The 26869-nt window shown below is 43.5% G+C and overlaps 1 protein-coding gene across 2 annotated transcripts; it reads right to left on the reverse strand.

Moving 5' to 3' along the window:
* Positions 1-568: 568 nt before the first annotated feature.
* Positions 569-26548, reverse strand: dhx15 (DEAH (Asp-Glu-Ala-His) box helicase 15). 2 transcript variants are annotated; one of them, XM_004554417.3, is made up of 14 exons: positions 26311-26548; positions 24338-24644; positions 22809-23002; positions 22317-22476; positions 20864-21082; positions 17414-17581; positions 10096-10182; positions 9532-9681; positions 8919-9027; positions 4495-4686; positions 3308-3430; positions 3021-3211; positions 2013-2182; positions 569-1200 (listed from the first exon to the last, which is right to left on the reverse strand). In XM_004554417.3, exons 1-14 carry the CDS (start codon positions 26319-26321, stop codon positions 1083-1085), a joined length of 2199 nt encoding a protein of 732 aa, XP_004554474.1. In that variant the 5' UTR covers positions 26322-26548; the 3' UTR covers positions 569-1082. The 2 variants fall into 2 exon arrangements, with proteins under 2 accessions (XP_004554474.1, XP_004554473.1); XM_004554416.3 differs by lacking the exon at positions 26311-26548 and adding an exon at positions 26147-26287.
* Between the last annotated feature and the right edge of the window lie 321 nt (positions 26549-26869).

Here is a 26869-nt window from a genome sequence, read left to right on the forward strand (position 1 = left end):
GCCACCTGCAAAGCTGTGATGATGAGGCATTAAGGGTGGTACAGCAGAATCTTTTTCCCCTTTAGTCTTGTTCAAGAGTCCTGCTGTTCATACTCCTCATGGTATTCATGCATCGCCAGCCACACAGAGCTTGTCTAGACTAAGCTGCTGACCCACAGAATGAGAGGGGAAAAGCTTCTCAAGAAAGTTTGTCAGAGCTCAACCAACTTCGTTTATAAGGAATCACTTCTAGTTTCTAAGTTTAATCTAGCAAGGCACACTTCTCCCAACCGCAAGGTTTACCTTCAACATTAGAGAGGCAGTGACACAAAGCAGTACAGCCAGAACAGGCTCCAGCGCAGCAGGGATTTCACACTGATCTTGCTCCGAAACATTTGCAATTAACATCCCCCTCTCCCCAACTGTTTCTGAAGCTATCAATATCCCAGTAAGAAGATTTAACTTCCCTCAAGAGCCGGGAAACGAGCTGGATTTGGCAAGTCAGGACGTGTGCGCACGTGAGGGTGAAGACAGAAAGTTTATGTACAGATTATCCTGTTATTTTAACGCAGACAGAGGAAGAAACATCTTATTACAAAAGCCATTTTATTAAGTTGAACAGATGACAGGAAATGTGACAGGAAATTATCTCCATGACAAGAGAACATTACATTTCACCTGCATCAAAATGCAGTATAAATTACATTTGATCATCATAACAAAGCAAAACAACAGCCAAGAATCCCAAGGTGGGATTTGTTATTTTGGGTGTTTTTTTTTTTAAGAGGAATGTTGAAATTCACATGAAACAACATGCTTCAGGTGTAAATGACTAATGACTAAACTCCTGATAACCACTCATCATCTGTAGTCCTTTTTTCTTGTAGTGCTCTAACCATGTTGGCTTAAAGAAAACAAAGTGGCCGTCGAAGGTCAATTCATCATTGATTTTAAAACCATTACGCATTCAATACACAGGAGCAAAAATAGAGTTCAGAACGATGAAAATAAAACTAATAAAATATACAGAAAACCTAAAGAGCGTCTTCATTTTGTACAGGCGGGCGAGGACGCGGCTCCTGCAGCGGCACATGCAAACCTTCTTAGTACTGAGTGTATTCCTTGGATGAGAGTTTTGCAATGATACGCTCCAACTGTCTCTTAGCTTCACACTGGGGGAAGTTACTCATCTCGTAGTACTGCGGGGCAATTTTCACCAGCCTAGAAAAGAAAGCAAGTAAACATTAGTCACAAAAATTGTCTTCGGTGTTTACTTGTGGGAGAGTGTCGTTCTTCCATATTCACACTCCGACTACTGGTGCGGGTTCGACAATTTGATCCTTAATTGGACGAGGTCACAGGGGGAGGAGGGAAACGTGCATACGAGGTTTGTTGCGGTTTTGCTGCTAGCGCAACGATGCTCATAAGTCGACGCTGGTATGACTGCAATCTTATTTTTATTAGATCCTTCTCATAATTGCTTTTGTCAGCCTTTTTATAACCATAAAAATCACAACATTTCAGTGGCTCCAGCTGGTCGCAAAGAACAAGATATCACAATTAGCTTTGGGAATGTGTGATAGGAGGCCTTTTTTTTATCATTTGATAACATTTTTATGGAGCAAACAATTAGCTGATTGTGAAAATAATTGCTAGATTAACCGATAGTGGCTGTGTGCTGCAGTGACTCATAGCTGAAATGAAAACTTGAGAATTAAAAACATTTAAAGACTTTCACGTGTAGCAGGGTCATGTTTACGCACAACGTTAGTTCCTCATAACCATCAACGTGATTGCCTGTGCTGGTGAAGAGTCTTGGTAAACATTTAAAGTGCACCAATGTTACTGGCAGGAATTGTGATGTTTATGGCGGACACAATTTGCCTTTGAGAAGCAGGCCACAATTGGGATATGTTTGTGACCAGTAGTTTATCGTGCACCAGCACCACTCATTTGAGGCAGAAATGCACAAAGGTAGTGCAGGTTGATAAATTAAAGTGCCCCTTACTCAGAATGAAACTGCTGAAACTCACCACTCGGGTTTGATGTCTGTGCATGTGCGGATGTAATTCTTGGTGGTGAGCACAAACTCGTTGTAAAGCACCCACTCCGGTTTGTGGTCCAGCACGGTGGAGGGGTGCAGCTGTACGACTTGGTTGTCCTTCACGGTCAGGTAGTGGCCTGTGCGCTCCAGGTGAGCAATCTGTTCAAACCGCAGCAAGACGGAAAACCCCATGAAATCCAGAAAAAGTCAAAACAAGTACACACACACACATCTTTTACTGGTGTGTGTGTGTGCGTGTGTGTTAATCATGCAGTCCCATTACAATCTAAGAAGTAAATTATTAATGCTTTGATTAAAAAAAAAGTAGCAAGACATTTGAGGCTAATTCGTAGCGAGTGAGGTTTTTTTTTGTGTGTGCTGTGGTCGAGCTGCATTGGCGGCTGTGATTAACCAAGGCAATCAGTCTCAATAAAGGCCTTTCCAAACAAAGACATGATCTCAAACAGTGCGAACGCCTGAACACGAGCTGCAAATTTGTCTCCGAGATAAAGGTTAATGTTGACAAATATTTAAATATTAACGCCATAATTCAACTTGTCAGGTTGCTTGTTTCAGGTAGCCCTGAAAATGGCTTTTTGCAAAACTGCCATTTGTTTTCCTGAGCGAGAAACAAATTGATTTCATTTCTTGTTATGTGCTTAAAACAAGCAGCTCGCTGGTGCGTGTGCACGAGTGCGCGTGTGTTTGCTTGGGGTAGAAGAAGAAGAAGGAGAAGAAGAAGAAAAACAGGCAGCTCTCGGCTGCATTTGCAGTTTGTACAAATGTTTGGCACAAAAATACTTCAATGAGCATCAGATTAGCAGAGGAGCTGTATACAGACAGCGTTTGCTCAAATATGAAATGTCACAAAACAACAACAACAAATAAATAAATAAAGGAAAGCAAAATAATGACACTGGCAACACGATGAGAGACTAAACAGCACATCGAACCTTACAAAACTTAAGAAACAAAAAAGTCCCAGATTCACACTGACCTGCATGAAAAAGCCCGTGACCAGTGCTCGGCGGATGTTGATGTAGTAGTCTCTGCTGCTGAACTCAGTGCTCCTTCGCGGTAGGCTGAAGCGGTCCATGATCCTGGACAGCTGCTGCCGTACGTTATCTGCTGACATCAGCGAGCGGTAGTTGACAAAGTTGTCATAGCACCACTGAGTGGACTCGTGGTCTGTGTGGGAAGAGAGCAACTTAGGGTTAAGTAGCATTTAAAAAAGGAAAAAAATGAATCTAATCAGTGAAACGTGTGGGGAAACAGGCCGCTCACTCTGTTTAAAGGCATGGTAGACGTTGAGCAACGTTAGGTGGTCCCCGTCGATGTGGGCGAAGCGCATCTTGGCCTCGTCAGCCACCTTCTTGGCCTCCGTGGGTCGCACAAAGCACTGTGGGACTAAACAAGGTTGGTATAGGCCCCAACACAGCCGCCCATAGGGATAAGTTAAGCAAATCCCACAGAGAGGAACAAGGCCTCAGCTCAAGAGAGGCACAGAGCACTTCACAGGGCACACTGCATTGCCAAGTGATTACGGTGGAAAAAGGAAAGGAGGGTCCAAAGAGAAGGGAAGGAGGATGGGTTTCTCTGTCCTGATCTGCTACACTCTGGCTACAGCCAGTCAAAACAGTTCCTCCCACCCTACACCTGACAGTGATGTGGACTTCCCCCGGACTCTTTGTTCTGCCCTCTCCCCCTGCACGAACTCGCTCTGAATTGCTTAACGCCAAACCTGCTTGATTGTAGCTTTAATGGGTAAAAGCTGTGTTTATTGAGCCTCATGGTTGGTTGCTGTGGCGGCACCGCTCTCAGGTGTACTTTTGCTGCTTACTTTAATGAACTCAGCAAAAACCTGCCATCCTGAAACACCTGCTTTAAGTGCGCACCACGTCCGAGCACCTAGTTAAATCCATTTCCCCGCTCTCAAAGACCCTCACGCTCCCTTCAAAGGCGTCAAGATTCATCTCAATGAGCAGCATTCTGCTTTGGCAAGCCCAAAGTGCAATTACTGCTGTAGCATGCTGGTGCTGCTCCAGCTACACCTATACATTTTGTACAGACATGTAGTTTTTTTTCCCCCCTCCCCTTCCTCGCAAATAACAGCTGACACCATTGACTTTATCAACTGCTTTTCCTGTACTGAAGTTCAGTAGGTACACATTACGCCAATACTAAGGAGACCTCAACTTCTGGACTGCTGATATTTTAATAACCGCACACAAAACCTGAAACCAGTCAGGGCTTTGGTATGCATCAAATAGACCCATTTAAATCCTTGTGTCACCACTACTAAACCAACAAGAAGGGTCAAAGAATGAATAAAGGGCTCTTAGAAGATAAAGAAGCTGCTCTGTAAATTTCCTTACAGCTCACTGGTCATTTGGGAGGAATGGCCAATGAGCACAGGAAATGGAAAGAGTAGCAGATCAGACCCAAGCAGCGGGGCCAGCCCTGAGCATTACCTGACAACATGGCAGTGATGGAGAGGATCTCATTGGAACAGTTGAATTCACAGCTGGCGATGACCATCTTGGCCAGCTGGGGGTCCAGGGGGAACTCTGCCATCATGGAGCCCAGCTCGGTCAGGTCACCGTCGTCGTTGAGCGCTGCCAGGTAGTTCAGCAACTCCAGGGCTCGCATCAGGGTCTCTGGAGCTGGAGGAGACAGAGCGGGAGAGATGGGCCATTAAAATGCTCCAAGCCCATGGGCAAAACACACACAGATGGCTGAAACAGACAATTTGCAGAACTGTCATTCTTTCATTGCAGCAACACTTGAGGAGGACAGTTTGGGACTCATTCACACACAATTATGTCAGAATTGATTAATACTGCCGTACTCCATGCTCACATTTAGAAGTGAGATAAGAGGTCAAGTTAACCGTTTAGCTAATTTAGCTAAATGTGCTAAATGTGCTAGTCGCAGCTTTGTGGGTTTCATATGACAGTGAGCTAAAACATCTGAGACACGGTTCCTGCCAAGAGAAGTCATTTGATCCTGGAGCTGCAACAGGAAGGAGGAGTGTGTGAAGGTTTCATTAATTTTATTAATGTACTGCTGCTATTTCACTGACTGCAGAAGTGTGGCGGCCACAGATTGTCTGATTAAATCAGACAATCTCATGGCAGCAACTTGATGCACTTAGGCACATAGAAACATACACTTGGTAAAGATGGACCACTGAACTTTAAATGAAACAACATAACAAGAGAAAAAAGGTGCAGAAGAGCATCTCTGAACACGCAAAACGCAAAGGAGATGGGCTGCAGCCGCAGAAGTCTGGGCCCCACTCCTCTCAGCTAGGAAAGGAAACAGGCGCTACAGTACACAGGCTTACGAAAACTGAGCAACAGAAGATTGTCTGCTCTCATGAGCTTTAATTTCTGCTCCAACATTCAGATGGCAGGCTCAGAGTTTGGGATCGACAATGAAAGCACAGCTCCATCCTGCTTGAGCAATGTAAGATGATGAACACTGTAGGTATACTTCAAGCAGGATAACAAACCATGTCACAAAGCTAAAATCATACAAACAGGTTTCTTAAATACGACAGCCATGATTGGCCTCCACAGACACCTGATCGAAATCCACTAGAGCACCTTTGGGATGTTGGTGGAACAGGAGATTCACATTATGAATGCACAGCTGAAAAATCTGCAGCAACATTTTTTTATTTGTAAAAATAGTTGCTGGTAACATTAGTCTGAAATGATGCATTAACTAATGCAAATCTAGAATATAAAAACAAGTAAAATAAAATCCACTTGGCAATGGCCTGGCAGAAAGCGCCTAATCTGCAGATTCGATTATAGCAAACAATATTAATTAACATCCTATTTTGATTTGCACACCTAATAAATTAATCTACTTAATCAATGCCAACTGGACGAAAATATTCAGAGCAATTGAGGAACAGTCCGACACGCTAGGGTTTCCTGTTTGTGTCTTCACGGTCAGATTAAATTTACAGCTGTTAATTTAAGTAGTACATAAAGAAAATCAATCACAATCAAGCTACTGCATTTCAAAACTTCACTCTTTAAATGTGGGGAAACAGCTGGGTCACGAGTTAAAATGTACTGACTAAAAGCGATTTCCTTATTCAAGGACTTACTAAGACCTGGAAAAGAGAAGCACAGTCCATGGAATCAGTCATAAATTAGATCAACCAGCACATTAAAAGAAGTTAAAAACCCAAAGAAAAGGAAGAAAAGGTAGCGTTTCCATCACCTGCTGCGCTCTGAAGTTTCACTATGTGACGGCCAGAATTACACCAGACGTAATCATGGCAGAGCTCATTTTTCATCCTCCGCTCAGGCAATCCTAAACAACTAATGCAATTACAGGGGAACTTTCTACTTAATGCTTCAACACAAAAGGCTTCCACTGTTTGGTTAAAAGATTTTTCCTCCAGATGCAATTATTGACCTTTGGCTCCCGAGAGCTGAAGCCTAATGACCAGTTGCATGTTAACTGAAAATTAGCTCAAGCGCGGGCTGCGGCGCTCGCTCTCTTTCGTTTCTCTCAAGTGCTTTCCCCCACCCCCCAAAAAAAAATTCAATTTCAAAAAGCAGGGAGGTGTTTTTTTATGATTAACAAATATTGATTTGGGGCATCAACGCTACTTTTTTTCCTTTCTATACACAAAGTGAGTGCCGGTCACATTACTTAGCAACAACAGTAGCTTGTGTGGGCCTGCACAAAAGGTGAAAATCTGATTTCCAAGTACCGCTAGCGTTAAGAACCCGAGTGGAAATTCAATCTATACCCAACGCGACTCATCAGAAAGTAAGTATTGACTGTCTCAACACACAAGAATCCGATATATTAACCAAGGGCCAAATCAATGAGGCGAAAGGCTAAAGGTACATTAAACCACATTGGCTTTGAAAGGTACTTCTTTGGAAATGTCACGAGGAAAATGAATCCCACCCAGCCAAGTCCTTGTGTAAATCGCTACTGATTTCTTTTTGGATTTTCCATTTGGTTGTCTGGCTCGCACTGTCGCTCCTGTGTTTAGCGAGCAGGAAGCGGGGTGGACAAAGGAAGAAATAACCTACGTACTTGAGCATTTCACGGTAAGGGGGGAGGATTAAGGTTCCAATTCACATTACAGACAAGCAAACACAAAAAACTACTTTGGGTTTGGAGGCTGATCATCACTGGGGAAAAGGCCTGGACTCAAATCCAATATGCGTGGAAATAATAAAAAAATGTATGTCGACCTTGTATCCGAACAATAATTACAGTTGCCTCAGAAAGTTGCCAATTTGAAACGAACACCTTTAAGCCAAAAACATGATTAAAGGGGTTCAATGGCCAAAAAAACAAAGAAAAAAAACATTCTATCACGAGACTATTGTCTCACTGTATTTCCCGACTGCCCAGAGACACTACACTGACCTGTATTTTCTCCGAGGCAGGCCTCTGACACGGCATATCGCAATTGATCCGCTGTAAATAGCCGTTATAAAACCCTCTCTGGGAACTCCTCAGACTTAAAGCAGACTTCATTTGTTGCACCCAACTAGCTGCAGCTTCCAGCCTGCTCAGGAGCTATTTAGGAGAAACCTTCTGCAGAGAGTGGCTCAAATCAATAAAAAGGTGATCCTCCCCCCTCTCTTTTGCCCGACTGTTCCCGGTTAGACTCGGCCGGTCCTCGTATGTTGATGTATACCCTTGCGTTTTTGCGAGAAACGTGGGAGTGGTGGTGGTGGAGGTCAGTCACGTTTCTCTGGAGGAATATAAAGGGAAGGCAATAGCCAAGGTGATAGCACTGCTATTGATGTAACCAATTTCATTCTCAAAATGGCGTTTGCCACAGTGGACGGGGAGAGATGGGTTTAATCTCAGAGGTGAGATGAAAACTATATTATGGTGAGAAAAAGGGTGGAGGGAAGAGGAGGTGGTTAAGGATAGGGAAAGGAGGGGTGGTCTCCTCCAGAAGACGTGGGAACACACACACACACACACACACACACACACACACACACACACACACACACACACACACACACACACACACACACACACACACACACACACACACACTCCTGGTGAATGCCATAACTTAGCACCTCGAGGGAGAAGAGGTCTGTGTTTTGGCACAGATCGAGCAGGATTCGGATATAATTCAAGCAACAGTGACAGGCGGTGCATAAACTAAGTGATCAGCCAGAATACTAACTGCACACATCAGTCATTTCTCAGTCTGAACAGCAATAATAGAAATTTAGAGCGGATTCCTCATAAAAACTGCAAGATACTAGTGTGTAGTCCATGTCTATCACAACACATATCCTCAGATCTCCAAACATTCACTATGTTTTATTTGATGTCTGCCAAGATCCCTTCTTTGCTTTGTTGTTTTTCCCAAGTGACGCTGCCAACCCAGATTTGATATCGTACATCAAAGTAACTGCAGCTCGACTAAATGTTGCTCGATTTCATAACAGTTTGTAAGTGTATTCATCCTGATTCAGAGAGCGCTAATCAAATTCAAGATCTCAATATTCTTTGATTCTTTGGTTAACTGACACCTGTGGTCGCTGTCAGCTGCAAAGTAATATAAATCTACATGAAATCGAACAATAAAGAAGAGCTATTGTGCTAAACAGAAGGAGGTAGGCTTAAAGGGGAGCTGAAACTGCTTGTTTCAGACTGTGGATGGACATAGCCCACTGTGAGATAAACAAGGATCATTTCAAACTTTAATCATGCAAAGCTACTTAAGAAAAAAATAACATGGTGTTGGAATTGTTTTAAAAAGCAGAAGCATAAGTGATGTATCCGTTTGCGTTTAGGAATGGTTCCGATATTTGTTTTGGATCCAATATGAAGCCGATCATACCCGGAGGTTTTAGAGTAACATTTGTGTTACACTAACCTGGTGGGTCCATGAAGTCGAAATGCACCAGGTCATCAATGCCCAGTTTCTTGAGCTGCAGCACCACAGAGCCCAGATTAGACCTCAGGATTTCTGGATACGTGTTGTCCTGTGCCAGTAAAGAGGTACAAAAGAAGCCCGAGGAACAATTCAAAATGAATTCGTCAGGCCTGCTTATTATCTACTCATGCATCACTCATATGTCAACTTGAACAGAGACCGGGGGTCTGGGGCATTTGAAGGGCTATTTAACTTGTTAAAAAAATTCCCTTTGCCACTCGGCGTGATGTGAAAGAATTAGCTTGTTAAAGTGGAGAACTGGGCCCCCACGGGTCCATTTGTCACAAGGTGGCCGTGTCATTAACGGGGGTTATGAGGAAGGGTGGAAAAAAGGTGCGTTTTAGCACCGGGCTCCTGGAATGATAATTCGCTTGAACTGGGAATCGAGGAGTTCTAAGAGCAAATATTGCATAATAGAAAGCTTTTCCAGCTAGAAGGCTGCTCTGGGGGAATACAAAGTGCTTGTGGCACTGCAGAATGTGAGATATGAGAATCAATCATGTGTTTACAACTTGTACAATTTTAATGGTTTTCAAACTGCTTTGCTTCTTACCTGCATTTCTGTCTTGTAAGCTTTCTCTGTGTAAAGCCGGAAACACTTTCCCGGGCGTGTACGTCCGGCACGGCCTGCCCTCTGCTGGGCTGAGGCCTTGCTGATGGCTGTGACCAAAAGGGATTCCACTCGGATTCGTGGGTTATACACCTGAGAGGGAAACGAGGTCAATGAGTCATTTCATCTGAATAAAAACTAGGGTAGAGTAAAAAAAAAAAAAAAAATAGCTAGTATTTTTTATTCATTTTTTTTAAACCCACCTACAATCTACTATATATACAAGCAGCAAACAAAAAGAAGACGTACAATACACACGCGCGCACAATCCACCTTGGAGCATATATAATCTCTTTTTGTGCCATGTGTATGACTTGGCTCTAGGCTGGTGAAATGTCAGAGGAATAAATAACAGGCTTTTCCATCTTTGCTGCTGTCAGGTGTGCACTGCTGTGTTTATCTGGGGATTCTCAGGCAACAGAAGCAGATGATCGCGGCAGATAAAGAGTGGTGGGAGAAGATGTGGGGGGGGGGGGGAATGGTGGCAGGGAGAAAAGGGAAGCTAACCTTTTGCTTGGCAAATCCGGGATCAATTACAAACACCACCCCATCGATGGTCAGGGACGTCTCGGCGATGTTTGTTGACACGACGACCTGTGAAAACGAGAAGACGCGAGTTAAGAAATGATCCGCCCGGGGACTTTGAAGGGACTGATGAGACCCGAGACTGGTCTGCTACAATTTGATACATAAAACTGCATGAAAATAGTTTGAGCAAACCATTAAGATGCATAAAAAACATAGCATAAATACAAAAACATCATTATACCTATCAGAAAGAAGTTCCTCTGGTAAGAAAGGTTCAGATAACCTCATACAAAGTGCTGAGAAATCAGTGATCCTTAAACATTAGAGAGAAAAACAAACGTGGATATCAGCGTCTGCTCTGATGTGAGCCAGCTCAACGAGTCTGCAGAGATCAATGTTTGCAGGCTGCCGAGCGAGCCCAACAAAGCGACACCACAACAGTTTCTGCAATCTAGTGCTATCAACAGATTTGTGCACAGTGCTGGCTTGGTGCTCGGTGTCTCATCGAATGAAAATTACTCGAGTTTTGTGTGCACACGTGTGTGTGTGTGGCTGGAGTCTCTATCTCCGGCATGTCGCTGGGTTTGTTGGGATGTCAGCTTCCCTCTTTTGGAAAGCTTTTCAAACCCACAGAGCAGTCTTAATTTAATGGGTTCTGTTAGGTGGCCTGCTTTTTAAAACATGGTGTGCAACAGTGGTTAGCACTTTCATCAAAAACATCTTTTTCCTCCCCTCTAATTGAGGGCTGCTGCAAATCTCTCATGTGAACCGAAAACGCGTCTCTTGATATGTGCGACACCGCTGTCTGCAGACATGCCAACTTACCCCTCAACGCTGCAATGCCGGCTCCTTCAAAGCCACACTTGCAACACAACCAGAGGCAAATAACACTGAAAATATCTCACATTTAATTTAGTTCTAAATATTCTGGAAGACTGTGTCAATCAAAGTTTTGCTACACAATATATGTACACCAATCAGGCGTACCATTATAACCAACTGCCTAACATTGTGTTAGTCTCCCATCAAAGCCACACACGTGCCCATTATTCCTGCTTCAAACATCAACTTTGAGCACAAAATATTCACTTCCTCCCTGATATATCCCACCCACTAACAGGTGCCACGATGAAGAGATAATCAGGGTTATTCACTGCAGTCATAATGTTATCCCCAATCATTGCAAGAGCTGTAAGAAAATAGTAGTTACTTATATCGCTTAATAAAAAAAGCAACTGAATAAATCTGCAGAATTATTTTCATTCCAGGCATTCAGGAGTTATGAGCTGATGGATTAAAAATAGTTTAAGGAAGAGAAAAAACGGGAAAGGAAATAAGAATATAAGTGAAAATTAGCTGCTTGGTTTATGAGATGATGAATGATCCCAAACAGCAAAGATGTCAATGACAAATGACAGCTGAATCGAAGCAAATAAAAAAGATGTGCATTGAATGAGTCACATGAAACTATGGGTCTCTCACTGTCAGCATAAACACAAACAGAGGGAAAGTAGCAGGCAGGCAGATCTACAGCTACACTCACGCAAACCTTGACCGCTGCCAGGCTCAGTTCTGCTTATATAACGCTGGAAACTGACCGGACACAGAAACCTTTTTAACTCATCAAGGCGGTGGGGGCAGTGTCACAGCCCACTCTGCTGGCAGCTGCCAGTTTAAAATTTGAGGGTTTCTGGGGTGAAAAAAATAAAATAAAGATGCCTCCACACTTAGCCCCCGCCTTCTGGCCAGCTCAACATTTACCAGGTCAGGAACAAGCTGCAGGCTGACCTGAGGAGCAATTTGGTGGTAGCTGTCCGCGCTTCTTGGTTAGTCTTCATAATAAAATGCCAAGCACAAAACCAAACAGGTCTCTGTGGTCTTTGCTGATACAGGTCCACAGAACCAATTTTGCACACTTGACACACTTCCTTTGTAGCTGTGCCTCTTCAGCTGTCTTCAAGCTGTGAGCCTTGGAGACTTTTAAATCCCACCTTTTAAGCGAGGATTTTACTTCAGCCACAGAATGCCTGACTATTTAGTTATTAATGCCAGAGAGGGCTTCTTTTTTCCCCTCTTTCAGCCCTTGACCTCGAGTAATTCACCTGTCGAAACCACATTCCCCTTAGCATTCAAGCCTGCAAATAGAGAGATGGCAAATGCTGGTATGAAACTGATCACATGGCACTATCTGCCAAATGGCTGGCTTTTATACAAGGAGTTCCTGGCTATTTTAATTTCGATTTAAATGAAAGTACTAGAGGCTTTATAAATAACAGGCCAAACGGTTCAAAAGCTAAAAGTACAATCATGGCCTACTGCCACAGCAATAGGCTGCGAATCTGTGGTAGTAATATAAAACCACTGTCAAAGATTAAAATGTTTATTCCCAGTGTTTCTCACACACTTTGCAAACAACTTCCTGAAACTAAGTCTGCAAAAAAAATATCAAAGTTTCAGGTAATTTCGGAGGTTTGAAACAAAGAAGACAGAATGAAAAAGGCTTTTCATGTCATTACAATAGAGTATGCTCATATTAATAAAAATCCCCCTGACTCAAACCTTCAGACTGCTCTAAATGCTCAGTTTAAACTTGGGATGAGCCTCGCTCCAGACCAAGATGCTATTCTTCAAGAACCCAAAGCCACGACTAGACCTTAATTTATTACCGCTTCGATTTTACTCTGCACAACTTTGCTCATATTTGCCGTAAGATTACTTTGAATCTGCGCCGCCTTTTCCTTTTTCTTCAAGGTAATCAATGTGTGTGCATTGTAATTTATCCCGCATGATGCTTCTCAGCCAATTAAAAGATTTATTCAGAGCGCGTGTGAAAAAGGAAAACTAAGTGAGGAGACACAAGCTGTAAGAGCAGTAAGTCCGGGAATCAGAGAGAAAATAGATTTTAGTTTACATGGAAAATGTAGTTGATGAAAAAAAAGAAGAGGAAACCTGAACTGCTTTTTTTTTTTTTATTTATGAACACAAACCTTATTTTACTTGAAATAAGAAAAGAACATTTATTATTTTATTGTGAAAATGAATAATAAACATTACTGAAATAATGCTGAATTTAACTTCCTTTTACTTGACAGCCAACTGTTGACTGTATATTAATACTTTATGATATTGCAGAGCTTTGTGTGAGGAAATGTTCTCTAACTAGACCTCATTAAATTTTAATTGAACACCCCTGATCTACAGAAACAAGGGTATGGTCATCTCGTGGCACAGAATGGAGATGAAAACGCTCGTAAGAGCTCAACTGTAACAAGGCTGTTTACAGACAGCTGGAGTGAGAATGGCTCCGAACAAAACTGTTCACGTGAAGTCAAAGAAATGGAGGGTGTAGCATACGGCCAAGAAGTGTAGTGAAAAATATTCTGCATAGTTAACAAGACAATATAACCACATAATAAAGAGCGTAATAATAATACCCCATCCAGGTCAGTAATGGCTCATCCTTTCCTTGTGCTAACTACGTTGGGCATTTCTTGCATTTTATCACAGTGGAAAACAAACAAAGTGAAACATACTTGAGTCAATGCATGTAGTGGAAACGTCTTCTTAAAAGGTCTCTAAGCTACTGGAGACAGGTTTTATGTAAATGTAAAAGAAGGACACCTTTTCCTTTTAGGTATATATAAAAAAATACAATCCCAGGCTCTGAACTACAAAGCAAAGAATCACAAGGTACCTAAAAACGATCCCAACGACAGGTAATAGCTTGAAGGGCTGTTGGTGACCTAAAGTTTGAAAACAGCCACATGACTGGGAGACCAATTACCCGCAGCAGCAGTCTGGGATTAAAGTAGCCGGCTAAAAAAAGGGACGAGATCAGGCGATCGGACAGATATGTCAGCGGCCAACATCTCAGCGAGCAATGAAAGGCATGGAAAGCTTCAAAGTCCAGTTAAAAAAAAAAAGAAAGCCTAGTGAAGGTTGCCACCCTCCTGCGTGTTGGGATGCAGTCAGTTGCTCTAGCAGATGCCTCACATGACACCCTCTCACATTTCATGATCATATGGGTGAGACCTCATTGACTGCATTGATTCTGAAGGATTATCCAGGCCAGGCCCATTACACTCAACGCAGGCTTGCTCCTTCCACTGGATAACCCTGGCCTCTTCATCAGTAATATCATTAGAACATCATCTCTGCATGTTATGTCTGGGTTATTACCTGCAAGAGAGCAAGTACTATAGCTAACTCGGGCCATCTTTCACATCCCCTGCTGAGGAACGCGTGCTTGTTGACAAATAAAGCCTTCCCCTGACCGAGGGAAGCAGAACGTGCAGAGTCGCTGCACCCACACTCAAAGCTCATTGAAACAGAATAGAAAAGTGACATTTGGAGGAAATATTTCAAACGTGACAATGCTAAAAAACAATCCTAACACTCATCATAGCACACTTATTAGAGACAATCTGTGAGATGCTGGAAAGCAAAGCGAGATTATGGTCTTTATTGGCAATTATTCAATTTCTGACTTGATTTTAAATGATAAAACTGCTCAGAATGGAAGATCAGTGGCTTTCCTGGAGAAATAGAGCAATGACGAGCTAGTGCTTTATGTTAATTGAGGGGTGCCTAATGCAGTCGTTAGCATGCATAGTGGCAGATGTGGCGAACCTTAATTCTTCTTCACTACTTTCTCTTGGGCTGGCTTAGATGACATCTCTGCATTTTTCACTTGATGAGTCGCTCAGTCAGTCACTGAGGAGAAGCACATTTACTTCAAGCGTGGCAACTTTAGATGCCACCTCCACCAATTCAACAGGCACGTGACAAATGGGGGGTGGGGGGGGGGAAGGACAAACTGCTGCTCTGAAGCTCAAAGTGCTCGCCGGCTCAACAGTGAGGACCAGCAAATTCACTTTATTTCATGTATGAACTGAACACATGGGTATCGTGAAGACATCGACGAAATTTATCCACCAAGAGAAGAGCAAGGTAACAACATCACTGTTATTTAAGTGGTGCAGTCCCAGTGGGGTGAGCTCTAGCACATCAGACAAATGTCCATATACAACCGCAACCAAACGGGGGCCACTGCCAGAGCAAAGTAATATTAAAAGGCTTCCCCTAAGCAACACTGGCCATACTTCACATCAACATCCCCTTGAACGGCAAAAGAAAATACTGGCAATGATATCTGAACTTATGAAAAAGATCTTATCCAATACTGGGCCACTTAAGCCTCTGCAGCACACATGCAGCTCATTTAAACAGAAAGCCTGAAGAAATTTCAAGGCTCAGGACAGTAATTGGAGGAGGGATTTGTGCCCAAATGTATGATCTACACCACGAGGGGAGGACCTCTGTGTGGGCCTTGCTGGAAGTTAGGCTTGGGCAGTGCGCTGGTACATCAGGGTATTATACATCCCAACAGTATGATTTTCGATAGTGTTTAAAATAAATATCACAGCTTTTCCTCTTTCTGTTAAAATAACACAGATGTTTGGAAGTGAACAAAAACACAAAGCAAAAAGAAGGAAGTATGTGCTCGTGAAGAGCCAGTTGAAATTACAACTGTTTCCCTCCACAGACAGGTGGCTAAAGAGCGTAACTCTTTAAAATGCCAGTTTGACAACACCACTGGTGGATTGTGTCTATTCAGCCCACTTTGTCTGTGCCTGCAGCAGCAGAGTCACAGGACCGTTTGACAAGTATCTAAGGAAAGAGGCAGTTAGCTACTAATCTAATCTAACTCATCTAAATGTGACAAAACACTGCTGTTAAATGCTGCAGAGCTAGCACTAGCAGCTTTCTTTCTACAAGTCATAGTGTCTACAGTATTAACCTGCACTGGACGTGTCTATGCAGTGCTCCAGCTGTATATAGTAACCACTGTTACATAGTATGGCATTCACGTATTATATTCCCCAAAGTCCTGTGCCTCCATAAGAAACAAAACAATATAGATGAAGAATTTAAAGGACTTTTTTTCTAATTTCTTGTTGATTTTAAAACATTTATAAAGTACTGGAATCAGTGTATACAACATAGTCACAGGAAGAAAAAATAATAACCGGGCCACCAGTTATGCATTTCCATTTTTCTTTTTCAGAACTGCTACAAATAAGTGTTTTACACACTCCTCTATAAATCATCTACAGCAGTTTAATTTAGGATCATTTTTTAAATGAGACACATTGAATAAATTGCTTATATGTGGTCGTTTTTCCTGAAGGAAACGTATATTACACCTGGTTAGTTCGAGGATTGTTGGAAAGTTAAAAATCTGTCCTTTTTGTAACGAAAACATGTATCTGCAATTTCTTAGGTTTCTCTTTTTTGTAAGGAAACATGTCATGTAATAAACTGCTCTTCGCCGGAGTGTAATGGCAGTTTTTTTCTTGGTTTTATTCATTATTAAACATAAATACCATCATATGCCATAAACCCTGGCAAAATGTCAGTAAGTTAGGGAAAAAAAAAAGATACCACACAAGCCTATAAGAAATACAAACTTGATGGCCGACCTGCTTAATGTGACATATTTAACTTTGACAGCCCATAAATATTTTCGCTGCTCATATGTCAGCCTGATCTGCCTCAATTAGAGGGGTTGTAGCAATGAGTCATTCATCAACACCGTCCCCTATCAGATGTTGGGATGAGTGTTTACTCATTTGCTGGCAGCTATGAGATTCGGATATTCTGTCAGATCCCTAGCCAACAGTGTGACGGTGCAGGTGGTGCTGCTGCTGCTGTTGCTGTGGTTATGAGCCCCTGTGAATAGAAACTGTCACACAAAAGAGAGGAACTCTTTCGTGTCTGTATCAATAGAAGGATCATCCACTCCTCTGCGATCAAGTGACTGAAGGAAGATTGTACGGTGTACGGCAAGAAGAGTCCTGTTTTCGGTCATCCCATATAAAGTGCATCTTTTACACGGTTTTATAAAGCAGAGGTCTGAGGCCTGTTTTTTTTCCCCCCAGTACCAGCAGGCTCTGTGTAAATGTAGAGGAAAGATAAAAACGACTGAGAATGCAGTACTTTCCTCAGGCTCGGAGGGCATGAGTAATACCCCAGTTATAATTTAGAGCAGAGAATTGCATGCTGACAAAAGCAGCATATGTTGTGTGAGTCAGTTCTGTGCTAAAGCTGAGAAAGGGAAAAAAGTTTCAGTCCCTTCCTTCCTTCCAGCTCTCTCACTTTACCCACCTTATTCCCCATCTGGCCTTTCTACACCAACCACACTCAATTTCTCTTCACTTAGCCTCCACCCCTCCCGCCCATCTCCCCGTTTCTACCTCCCCCTCTGTGTGTTTTTATAGCAACAGGGCAGCTATACCTTTCTTCCGATGGCGCCATTTGGTTTATTGGGCGGGGGTGGCTCAAAGATCCTCTGCTGCTGCTGTGGAGGCAGCGTCGAGTACAGCGGGATGATTTTGATATCTCCGACTTCGGGCCCCAGGTCGTCAACCTCCCTCTTAATTCGCTTGCAGGCTTCGTCGATTTCCTGAAAGATTGGGAGCACGACAATTAATCCAGGTGCTGCTTGTGTATGCAAACGCCAAAAGAAATAAATAAATTGAGCCGGATGCGAACAACACCTGGATAAACAATGGCGGTGAATCCGGATGACAGAGGGAAGGCAAGAGGAGGAGGAGGAGGAGGCAGCGGCGGCCGGGGGAAAGCGTGATTCCCTGCTACAGTACATTTGTTCTAACTATCGCTCCATCTCACGGAGGAAATTAAACCTGGACTGCAGTATGCTTTGCTGAGCTCCCTGTGGCTCTGTTGTCAAATGCAGCAATCATGGAAAACATGGACGCGCATGCTCTGAAGGCACACGCACAGAGCCAGACAGACTCAAACAGGGTTCATTATTCCACAGTGCAGTATTGTAGAGGGGGAATGTGATATGAGACTGCAGCGCTGATGCATAACCAGCGGCAAATCATGGCAGATCAGTTTAGTGAAGCTGAACGTTCCAGAGCCGGTGGGCTGGCAGACAGACAGCAGGCCTGAGTTGCACTAGGAATGAGGAAAGCACCATAGTGAACACTGGGTTAGGGCCTGTTCTCCAAAGAATATGACAACATCATTTTAAATCTACTAAATATGCTTAAATATTCCAGAGCCCTGGAATATGATTATCACTATCACTCTTCCCACAGATATACTTCCATGTCTTTAACATCTCTGAAAGTTTTAAGAAGTTTCTTGCATGGCCCCAAAGAACATTTCTGAATAGCTCCCACCGTTGAGAAACATTCTCTTACTTCCTTTAACACCAATCGTTTAATCTCATGAAGCCGCAGTATTATTAGTGCTACGGGTGTCACTTTACTGCTGATGCTGTTGCACCACCTGCAGGCCCGTGGGAGCAATGCAGCAGCGGAGGCACTGACGAGCATGCCCTTTGATTCCAAACTTATTCTAGTGGCGCTCACAGAGATAAAAATGGGCCACATCAGAGGTCTCTACACACCCTTTTCATCCCCAAGTCCGTAAATAAAATATGCATTCTGAACTTCTCGGGGATTTTTCATCCTCCTTTAAAACATACTGTGCTTTTGTTGAGTTTAAGCGTGACTAAAACTGACTTCATTTGGAGCCGCCGTGTGAAGCCACACTCGCCTTGATATGAGAAAAGACCATTGTGAAGCCCCTCCCTCCCTGTTTTTCTTCTGGGCTGCGAATGTGTTACTAGCTCTGTTTGTCCCCTTGTTCATCGCATTAAGTCAAACCCCGCTGATGGCCATGTGCTTCTTAATCAACACAGTGACAAGTGGAAAACGGTAAATCTGAATGGATTGGTAAAATTAGCCTCAGTATTAATAGCCTATCAAGCCTCTGGAAGCAGCAGCTGCCATGGAGGGGAAAAAAAGTGGACCTCTTTGCCAAAATGCTGGAAGCAAGCTGGCTGTCTAGTCCCTTAGGGACATGGAGACAAAGTATGTGTGTTCGTGTCCCCCTGCGTGTGTCTGTACACACACAGGGGCACTTGGCCAGTGTCGGGAACCTGTCCACCAGCTCTCCCTGTGACCCCAGAAGCAACAATCTACAGCCAAGCTAATAACCGACACATTTAGGAACTCCTCTTGACTAGCAAACAACCCCCGCCGCCAATCATGTTTTGATGTTAGCTGCTGAGGGGGAAGCTTAAATATTAGGACTTATCTTTGCTTGACAGCTGTGATAAGTTTCGACTTTCTTGTTTGGAGTTGGTGCTTCAGTTCTATTTGTTTATGGAAGCTAAATATCTCAGAGAAGAAAAATAAACTGCGGAAGAGAGAGGATGGGAGTTGTGTGCATTTCCTCTCCGTCTGTTATAAATTAAACAGTCAGATAAAAAGAGTCTATGGCTTTGCTGTGGATCTGCCTCCCAATCATTAGTCTACATCAAAGTTGCTGGGAGACTGAAGAGGTTAAGAAGCGCTTGAGGGGCGTGCTGCTGCACCCTTTGAACAACCATCTCTGCCAGACCTAACACACATTAACTTCTTTAACCCAATTAGGGGAGGGTGATAATGAACTCACCGTGGGAGTGCGGTCAGTAATACCTTAGCTTGACACAGCGTGTGGGTGTGGGTGTGTGGGGGGCTGGGCTTTAAATCAACAAATTACATCTAAACTTAAAAAACAAAGGAGAAAAAAAAAAAAAAAGCACAGCCTCTCAATATCCCAGACCTTTCTTCTCATTCATCGGAGCAGCTGGGATGCCACTAAATCTAAAAATCAATTAGCGCTCCTCAAAGGAGACCACTTCAAACACCATGCCACCCCAATGACTTTATCCTGTTTGTAACAAGCTGCATATTGATCCTGCTTTGACAAATGAAACCGACGTAGGTGTACTACAACAGCCAAGTAGGTGTCGACTGACAAATAATTACTGCTAATAAACACCTCACTGTCCCATGGAAATGAGAAACCCACAACAACCAAACTAGTACGTTGCAGGAAAGATGGGGACGCGTCATTGTAAACTTACATCCTCCTTTACATCCACCACTAATCACATGATCTCAGCACCATTTTGTCAAAATGCTGAGAGGATATTCACACCAGCACGGCCGCTGCTGGATCTGTCAGGCTTCTCCTGTCTAGTGATCAGGAGATTGAAACATTTGTTGCTGCTTTTCTGTGTGTCTGTGTGTCTGCGTGTGTGTTCACCCAGCTGTGACCAAATTCATCACTTTGGGCATGGACCCTGCCCTCCATTACACATCAGTGGACAACATTTGCAGGGAGGGGAAAAAAAAAAATAATAAATGACTTAATTTTTGAGATTTGTGGAAAGGGCAGAATCTGGGTCACTTCTCGCTTTTCTTTTTTTTGGTTTTATTTTTTCCTCCTCCCTCCAGCCGCTGTACAAATCCTGGAGGTTTCCAAAAACGCATCTATCAATCTGAGAATTATTAATTTCCTGTGCAGAGAGTACGCGCCTGTGTGTGAGTGCGCTCCAAACTGTTTATGCGAGCGACTGATCTATGTAATTAGATTAATATGATTAATTAATATGCAGATGCTTAACTTAAAGATGAAATTGATTTAATGGTTTCAATTTCTATGAAGCACAGATAGCACACAGTCACGAGTTCCAGCTGCTTAAACCTTTTATTTCATAGCAGATTAACCATATTTGTGTTTAGGACTGTTAGTCTGAAAACTAAATGAATAAATAAATAAACTGGGATTGGCCATATGACATAAAATTATAAATTAATAAACTCAGTTCTACTGTTTAGAACATGACACAGGTAACATCTGGAGAATCTGCAAGGCAGTTTACCTCTTGTCCAGTGAGGAAGAGCAAAGCGTCCCCCTCATCCTCCTCACACATGTGGATCTGGATCACGGTGCGGATGGCCGCCTCCAGATAGTCCCGCTCTGGCTCCGGTGTGTAGAAAATCTCCACGGGGTGCGTGCGTCCCGGGATGGTTAGCAGTGGGCAGTTGTCAAAGTACACCTGGAACTTACCGGCGTCGAGTGTGGCGCTCATGACGATGACCTGAACCGAGAAGGACACGGGAAATCGAGAGAGCGACGTGTTAACGCGTCTGTGAGGCTCAACGTGCTCGTGAAAGCGGTTAAAGAAAACGTAAAGACAGCAGAGTGTACATCACCATGGCAGCGAGCACTCGAATGAGGAATCATTTAACATTTTAAATAGCTTGATGATGATTGGAGGATGAGGACATATATTAAGTAGACACACGTGTGAGCAATTAAAGGATAGATGAGGATGGGATGGATAACGCTGTGAATTTAGGTTGAAGCACAAACTCAAGATGGCGTCTATAATGTGGTACTTGGCATTACAATCCAAGTCAGTGACCTACACAGAGCTATGACAGTCCTTGTTCCTGATGTTGGATACACAATGTTCTCTCCAGATCCATTAGATAGAGTGCATTAGGATTCTGATGGGAAACGCGTCTCCCATTTTCAATCTCAAACATTTTCAGGGGCCAGCGTCTCTGCATTTCGCTTTACGCTCTGCGAGACATCATAATTGCTCTTAATCAAGGCAAATTAAACTTTCAAATTCGGTAGGCGATAGGGATGAAGGAGATAGAGGGGTGTGGGTGGATGATCATTCCCAATAACCTAGACCTCATTTAACAGTCTGCAAACAACAATCTAACCTTTGATTCCACGCTGACAAACAACCAGTCATTATCCATCTGCTTTATGAGAATTATGCCTGGCACGCTCTACCCTATAAAACTCCTGCCTGCTTCTGTGCTCCCATCCACACCGACACGTTTGCTGTTCTGCTACTGGTTAGCTGGTTTAAAAACAGCCCTACGTCTCTGAGAGGCAATCTCCACCGTTGCTGCAGTGCAGAACACATTTCTGCATTTCTGAAGCTAACAGGATTGTTTCCTCCCCCCGTTCCCTCAGCAGATACACAGCTGTCAGGCATGAGGACACTGTCAACAAATGTGACAAAAGAGACGAGTGACAGAAGAGGGACATAAACACCGGCTGCGAGCGAATGTATCCTTAGGGCAAGTATTATGTACGTCTCCAGCAGCGTTTTAGAAACCGTAAGAGGAACACATTTTTGCAAATAATGCAAAACAACGATTGACAGATAAAACCGGAACATGTGGAAGCTCGCTCCTTAAAATCAATGTATCAGCTGCCCAAAAGCACTGCAGTAACTAATGATGAAATTAAGGCAATAGGAACAAAAACATTGAGTGAACTGAGTGTATTTCTGAAAGCTGTTTTTTTACCTTTAGGTCAGGCCTCTGGCGGACCACCTCCTTGAGGACCCCCATGAGGATGTCTGTAGCTAATGTGCGTTCGTGGGCCTCGTCCAGAATGATGACACCATAGCGCTCCAGCAGGGGATCGTTCATGGCCTCCCGCAGCAGCATTCCATCAGTCATGTACCTGGGAGAACAGCATCCATGCAGTAAACACGGTTTGTGAAGCCTGATCATATATTCACCCTCTATCATTACGTAAAACCGCATTATCTGAATAAAACCTGCTTCAAATAGAAGCAAGTGGGGATCTCAAAGGGACATCCTCCCCTTTGAAAGTGCTCTGGGCAGAACTGTGTTAATACATTATACCTGACTACTTTATTACAGCTTATTTATTTACTCGGGCTACTGAATGAAACTGCAACCAGCAAACTGCTATTGTTATTCTTGCCAGTTTTCTGCAATTATCAGTTTCAATACAGCTGTAGGCTTTAATTTGAAAAACATCCTTCTTACTTGAGGACGGTCTTGGCAGAGCTGCAGTCCTCAAACCTGATGGAGTAGCCCACCTCCTGGCCCAGCATGACATCCATCTCATCTGCAACCCTCTGGGCAACGCTCATGGCCGCTACCCTCCTGGGCTGGGTGCAGGCTACGGCTCTCTTTGGTCCCGGCAATGACCGGACCATGTCTACGCACCACTGGGGGATCTGGAACACAGCGGACAAGTCGGCTTTTGTTTGAACCAAAGAGTGTTTATAGATGTGCGAGAAACAAGAGCAGGACTGCAGGTCAGATAAAAGCAGGGCGCTGGATGTGAAGGTCAAATGCAGATGTCTGATTAAAACCACAGAGAGCAATACTGCATTCATTAATACAACCTGCTGGGTCCTGCAAAGCCTTTACTGATTAAAGTCAAAACATTTACTGCAGCTATGCTGCTAAAAACAAAAGGAGCTACATAAGATATTTTTTAGAGTCATCCATTCTCTCCCAGTTCACTGTCTTCTTCAGCAGGAACTGACTTGCTATCCGCAACATCAAGCTTGCCGAGGCTGCAAAGCAGAACAAGGACCGCTGTCGCACAAGTATAAGATGCTGGAGTTCATGTGCAGGACAAGAAACTCACTTAAGACGCAGCAGAATCATTCAATAGTCACAGAGTACATTGCAAATAAAAGATCTGCAGTGAGCTATAGTGTTACAGCAGCTAGTACTGCAGCCTCACAGCAAGAGGGTTCCTTCAAACGGCAGCCAAGGCCTTTCTGTGTGGGTTCTCTGGGTACTCCAGCTTCCTCCCACAGTTCAAAGGTATGCATGTTAGCTTCAACTGTTGGATTTGTGACAGACTGGCAACCGGTTCAGGATGCATCTTGCCTTCTGCCTTATGACAGTTGTGATGGCCTCCACTTCCTCTGCAACCTTGAGCTGGACAATCATGTCCACACATACCCACTAACAATGATTTAATTGAATGATTTATCACTATTAAAGTGATAAGATGACAATCATTTAGCGCACATTAAAAACAACTTTTACTTTGGTGGTCCTTTACTATGGTTGCATCTATATGAGACCGCTTTTCTGCTGGGTTTTAAAATTCACAGTGACTGTGAGGAACACATATTTTATACCATTGCCAAAGCAGAAAGCACTGACAAGATTACACGTTTTCATTTTAACAAGTGTTTGGAAGATACTTTATATTCACCTCAGGAGGAGGCCACAGCTCAGCCAGTGATTTACTCTAATTTTCTCTCATGTTAATATAAAAAACAGACAACCCAGCTCTTTCAAGAACTTAAAATAAACTTAACAACCGCAAACTGGGAATCAGCTCAGCAACGGAACTGTTTAAAATGCATCATCTGTTCATTCCACCCTGTTTTTAAAGATATAATTATACCAATTTTAGTCGCAGAATTTCTAGCTTTCATTTAATGTGACACAGTTTCATCAAAAGATTAAAAAATATATATATATATATTGGAGGAGGCTAATGGAAAATTATAGAAATAAAACTGCTGCATATTTTGCTTTTCTACCTGTGTAGTCTTTCCAGAGCCTGTCTCTCCCACCAGCACAAAAGACTGGTTCCGCATCAGGATCTCAGTGAAGCGCTCTCTGTACTCCCACACGGGAAGCTGCAGCCGCTTGTTGAGGATCTCATAGTAGCGTGGCGTGTGGGGCAGGTTAGTGAAGGGGTTGATCTGCTGCTGTATACCGGGTTGCTTAAGGAAGCCGGCGATGCCTGCAGCTGGGTTCGTAGGCACCCCGGACGGCTTCACATCTCTGTCCTTGTCACGGTCTCGATCGCGGTCCCGCGATCTCTCGTCACGGTCTCTGTCGCGCCTGTGAGGGCGAGATGCATGAGTTTAAGATTTCATGAAGCACTGCCACACGAACCAACTGATTTTTTTTGCGACACAACAACACATCATTAAACAAAGATACGCACATAATTAGACACAAGAGGCCCAACTCGGGACAAACATTGCTCAAATGTTAGGCCACGTCAAGAGCTTTTCTTTAAAAAAAAAAAAAAATCCCATGAAAAGGTTACTGCACATTCTTATTCACGGTGGCTTACCCACTGCAAAAAGCAATCTAATCAAGTGTAGCATGCAAAGGTCACAGATAAACTAATCGTCCACGGTATTCTTGCTTCTTTTGCAAAAGGATATATTAAATGCCTTAAGATCACACGAGAACCATAAACACTGTCGCATCAGCTGCAAAAAGCTTTGAGGTGTCATAACTAGACATTATTAGACAGTGATGCTGGGTACACACACAGGCCAGATGCATCAGATGCTGTGCTTATATAACACGTGACACATTAGTACCTCTGATACACAAGGTGGTGCCCAGTATGGCAGGGCAGCCTTAAACGCTCAGCTGCGAATTTAATCAAATATGTAATACAAATGCAACTAAATTTTAACTACTAAAAACTTCTCAGCTCTACACAACTCTAGAGATTCACTGACAACGAGGCCAAACATGACTGTCAGAAGAGGGGGTGGCAAGACTTTTTGTGTGTGCTAGTAAGCATCTCTTAGCATTCACGTCCTTGACTGTGGGAGTGCTGCAATATACACGCATAGCTCCTTCATGTTCATTTACACTTATTTACGTTAGTAATGGCACTGAACTTCTTATAGGTCACATAACGGGTTGTTTTATCTCAACGCCTCCTGCCGTGTGTTTGTTTTATTTCTCTGTCGCCTAAGGTCAAACGCGATGGGAGATGCACAGCAATGACCCTGAGGCTGAATCTGCAAGAGTCCTCCTCAACTTGCTCCAGGCCCGGCAGGTGCCTATCCACACTGCGGACCCTTGCAGACAAGGTACCAAAGCAGCCCGGGGTATGACAGCGACTGTCAGGGGTCTTCTTTTGTACGCTGACCCAGCCAGCATGGTGTCCCGTGTACAACTCATAAGAAACTTTCCTTGTGCGATTTTTACTAAGCGCTGCACGCCATACCAGACGAGAACTCAACATCACCTGCTGAGTTTGTGTGACGAAAATTTTGACCTTAGCACTAAAGAAACACTTAGCACCGGTTAGCATGGGACGTTAGCCACGTGCAGAAAGGACCAGGCCGATGGCTGAACGACTGTGTGCTAAGTGCTTTGGTGGAGAACCATTGCTAGATTTCACCTCCATATGTGACCCCATCAGTAGAATAACTGAACACTTTGTTACCTGCTGGAGTTAAATTGTTAGCTGACCGTGTTTAGCATACGTGCTAGCATAGCTAGTTAGCGTCAGAGCAACAACAATCAGGCTGCAGAGGTTTAAAAACAGCACAACGGCTTAACGCTAAAATATGAGGACTACCGTCACATACCCATCGGAGGACCTCTTTTTACTCGACGAATGATCGTCACCCAGATCTAAACGATGTCGCTTAGACATCTCCCACTGGTATCAGTCCAAACAGCGGCTAATTATTCCATTCAGATTCTGCCCAAACCGTTACACACCGGCAAAATGGCGACCGGAAGCTCTTACCTCATCATCATTATCCTTGACAAAAATGACTCGAAAGCCGCGATTTTACTGTGAGACCCGCTAAGCACGCTGTAAAAAGAAAAAACCCAAACAAAATCGTCCCGACTTTACTGACTCGTGCGCATAATGCGGTCCATGAAGGTTATCGCGGTGCCCGCAGATACAGTGCAGCGGGTTTGGGATGTGGGGGAGGATGCAGGAGGTCCGCTGCTTCTCTCGAGGAGAGTCGGGATGATGTGCCCGCCAAACAACATCATACGCACACATACAGACACGGGCACTACTTCAGGCTCGCCCCCTTCAGTTCAGAGCTTTGTGTCAACAAAAGATCAAATCATCTGGAAATATTTTTAATGTGCATACATTTAAAAAATCTATATGAACACATCAGAATGCAAACATTTGTTCTGGGGAGTAAAACTGGTGGGGACCCTTAAAGCCTCTGCGGGGACTCAAGGCTGTATTTTAACCTTTAAATTTACATATCGTTAGCTTGATAGCATAATTGCCTAAGTCATTTTTTTGTGTTTTCGGAAAACAAGAAAAAACTAATTTTCTA

The sequence above is a fragment of the Maylandia zebra genome, linkage group LG3 (genome assembly GCF_041146795.1).
Source record: "Maylandia zebra isolate NMK-2024a linkage group LG3, Mzebra_GT3a, whole genome shotgun sequence".
NCBI classification, from domain to species: Eukaryota; Metazoa; Chordata; class Actinopteri; order Cichliformes; family Cichlidae; genus Maylandia; species Maylandia zebra.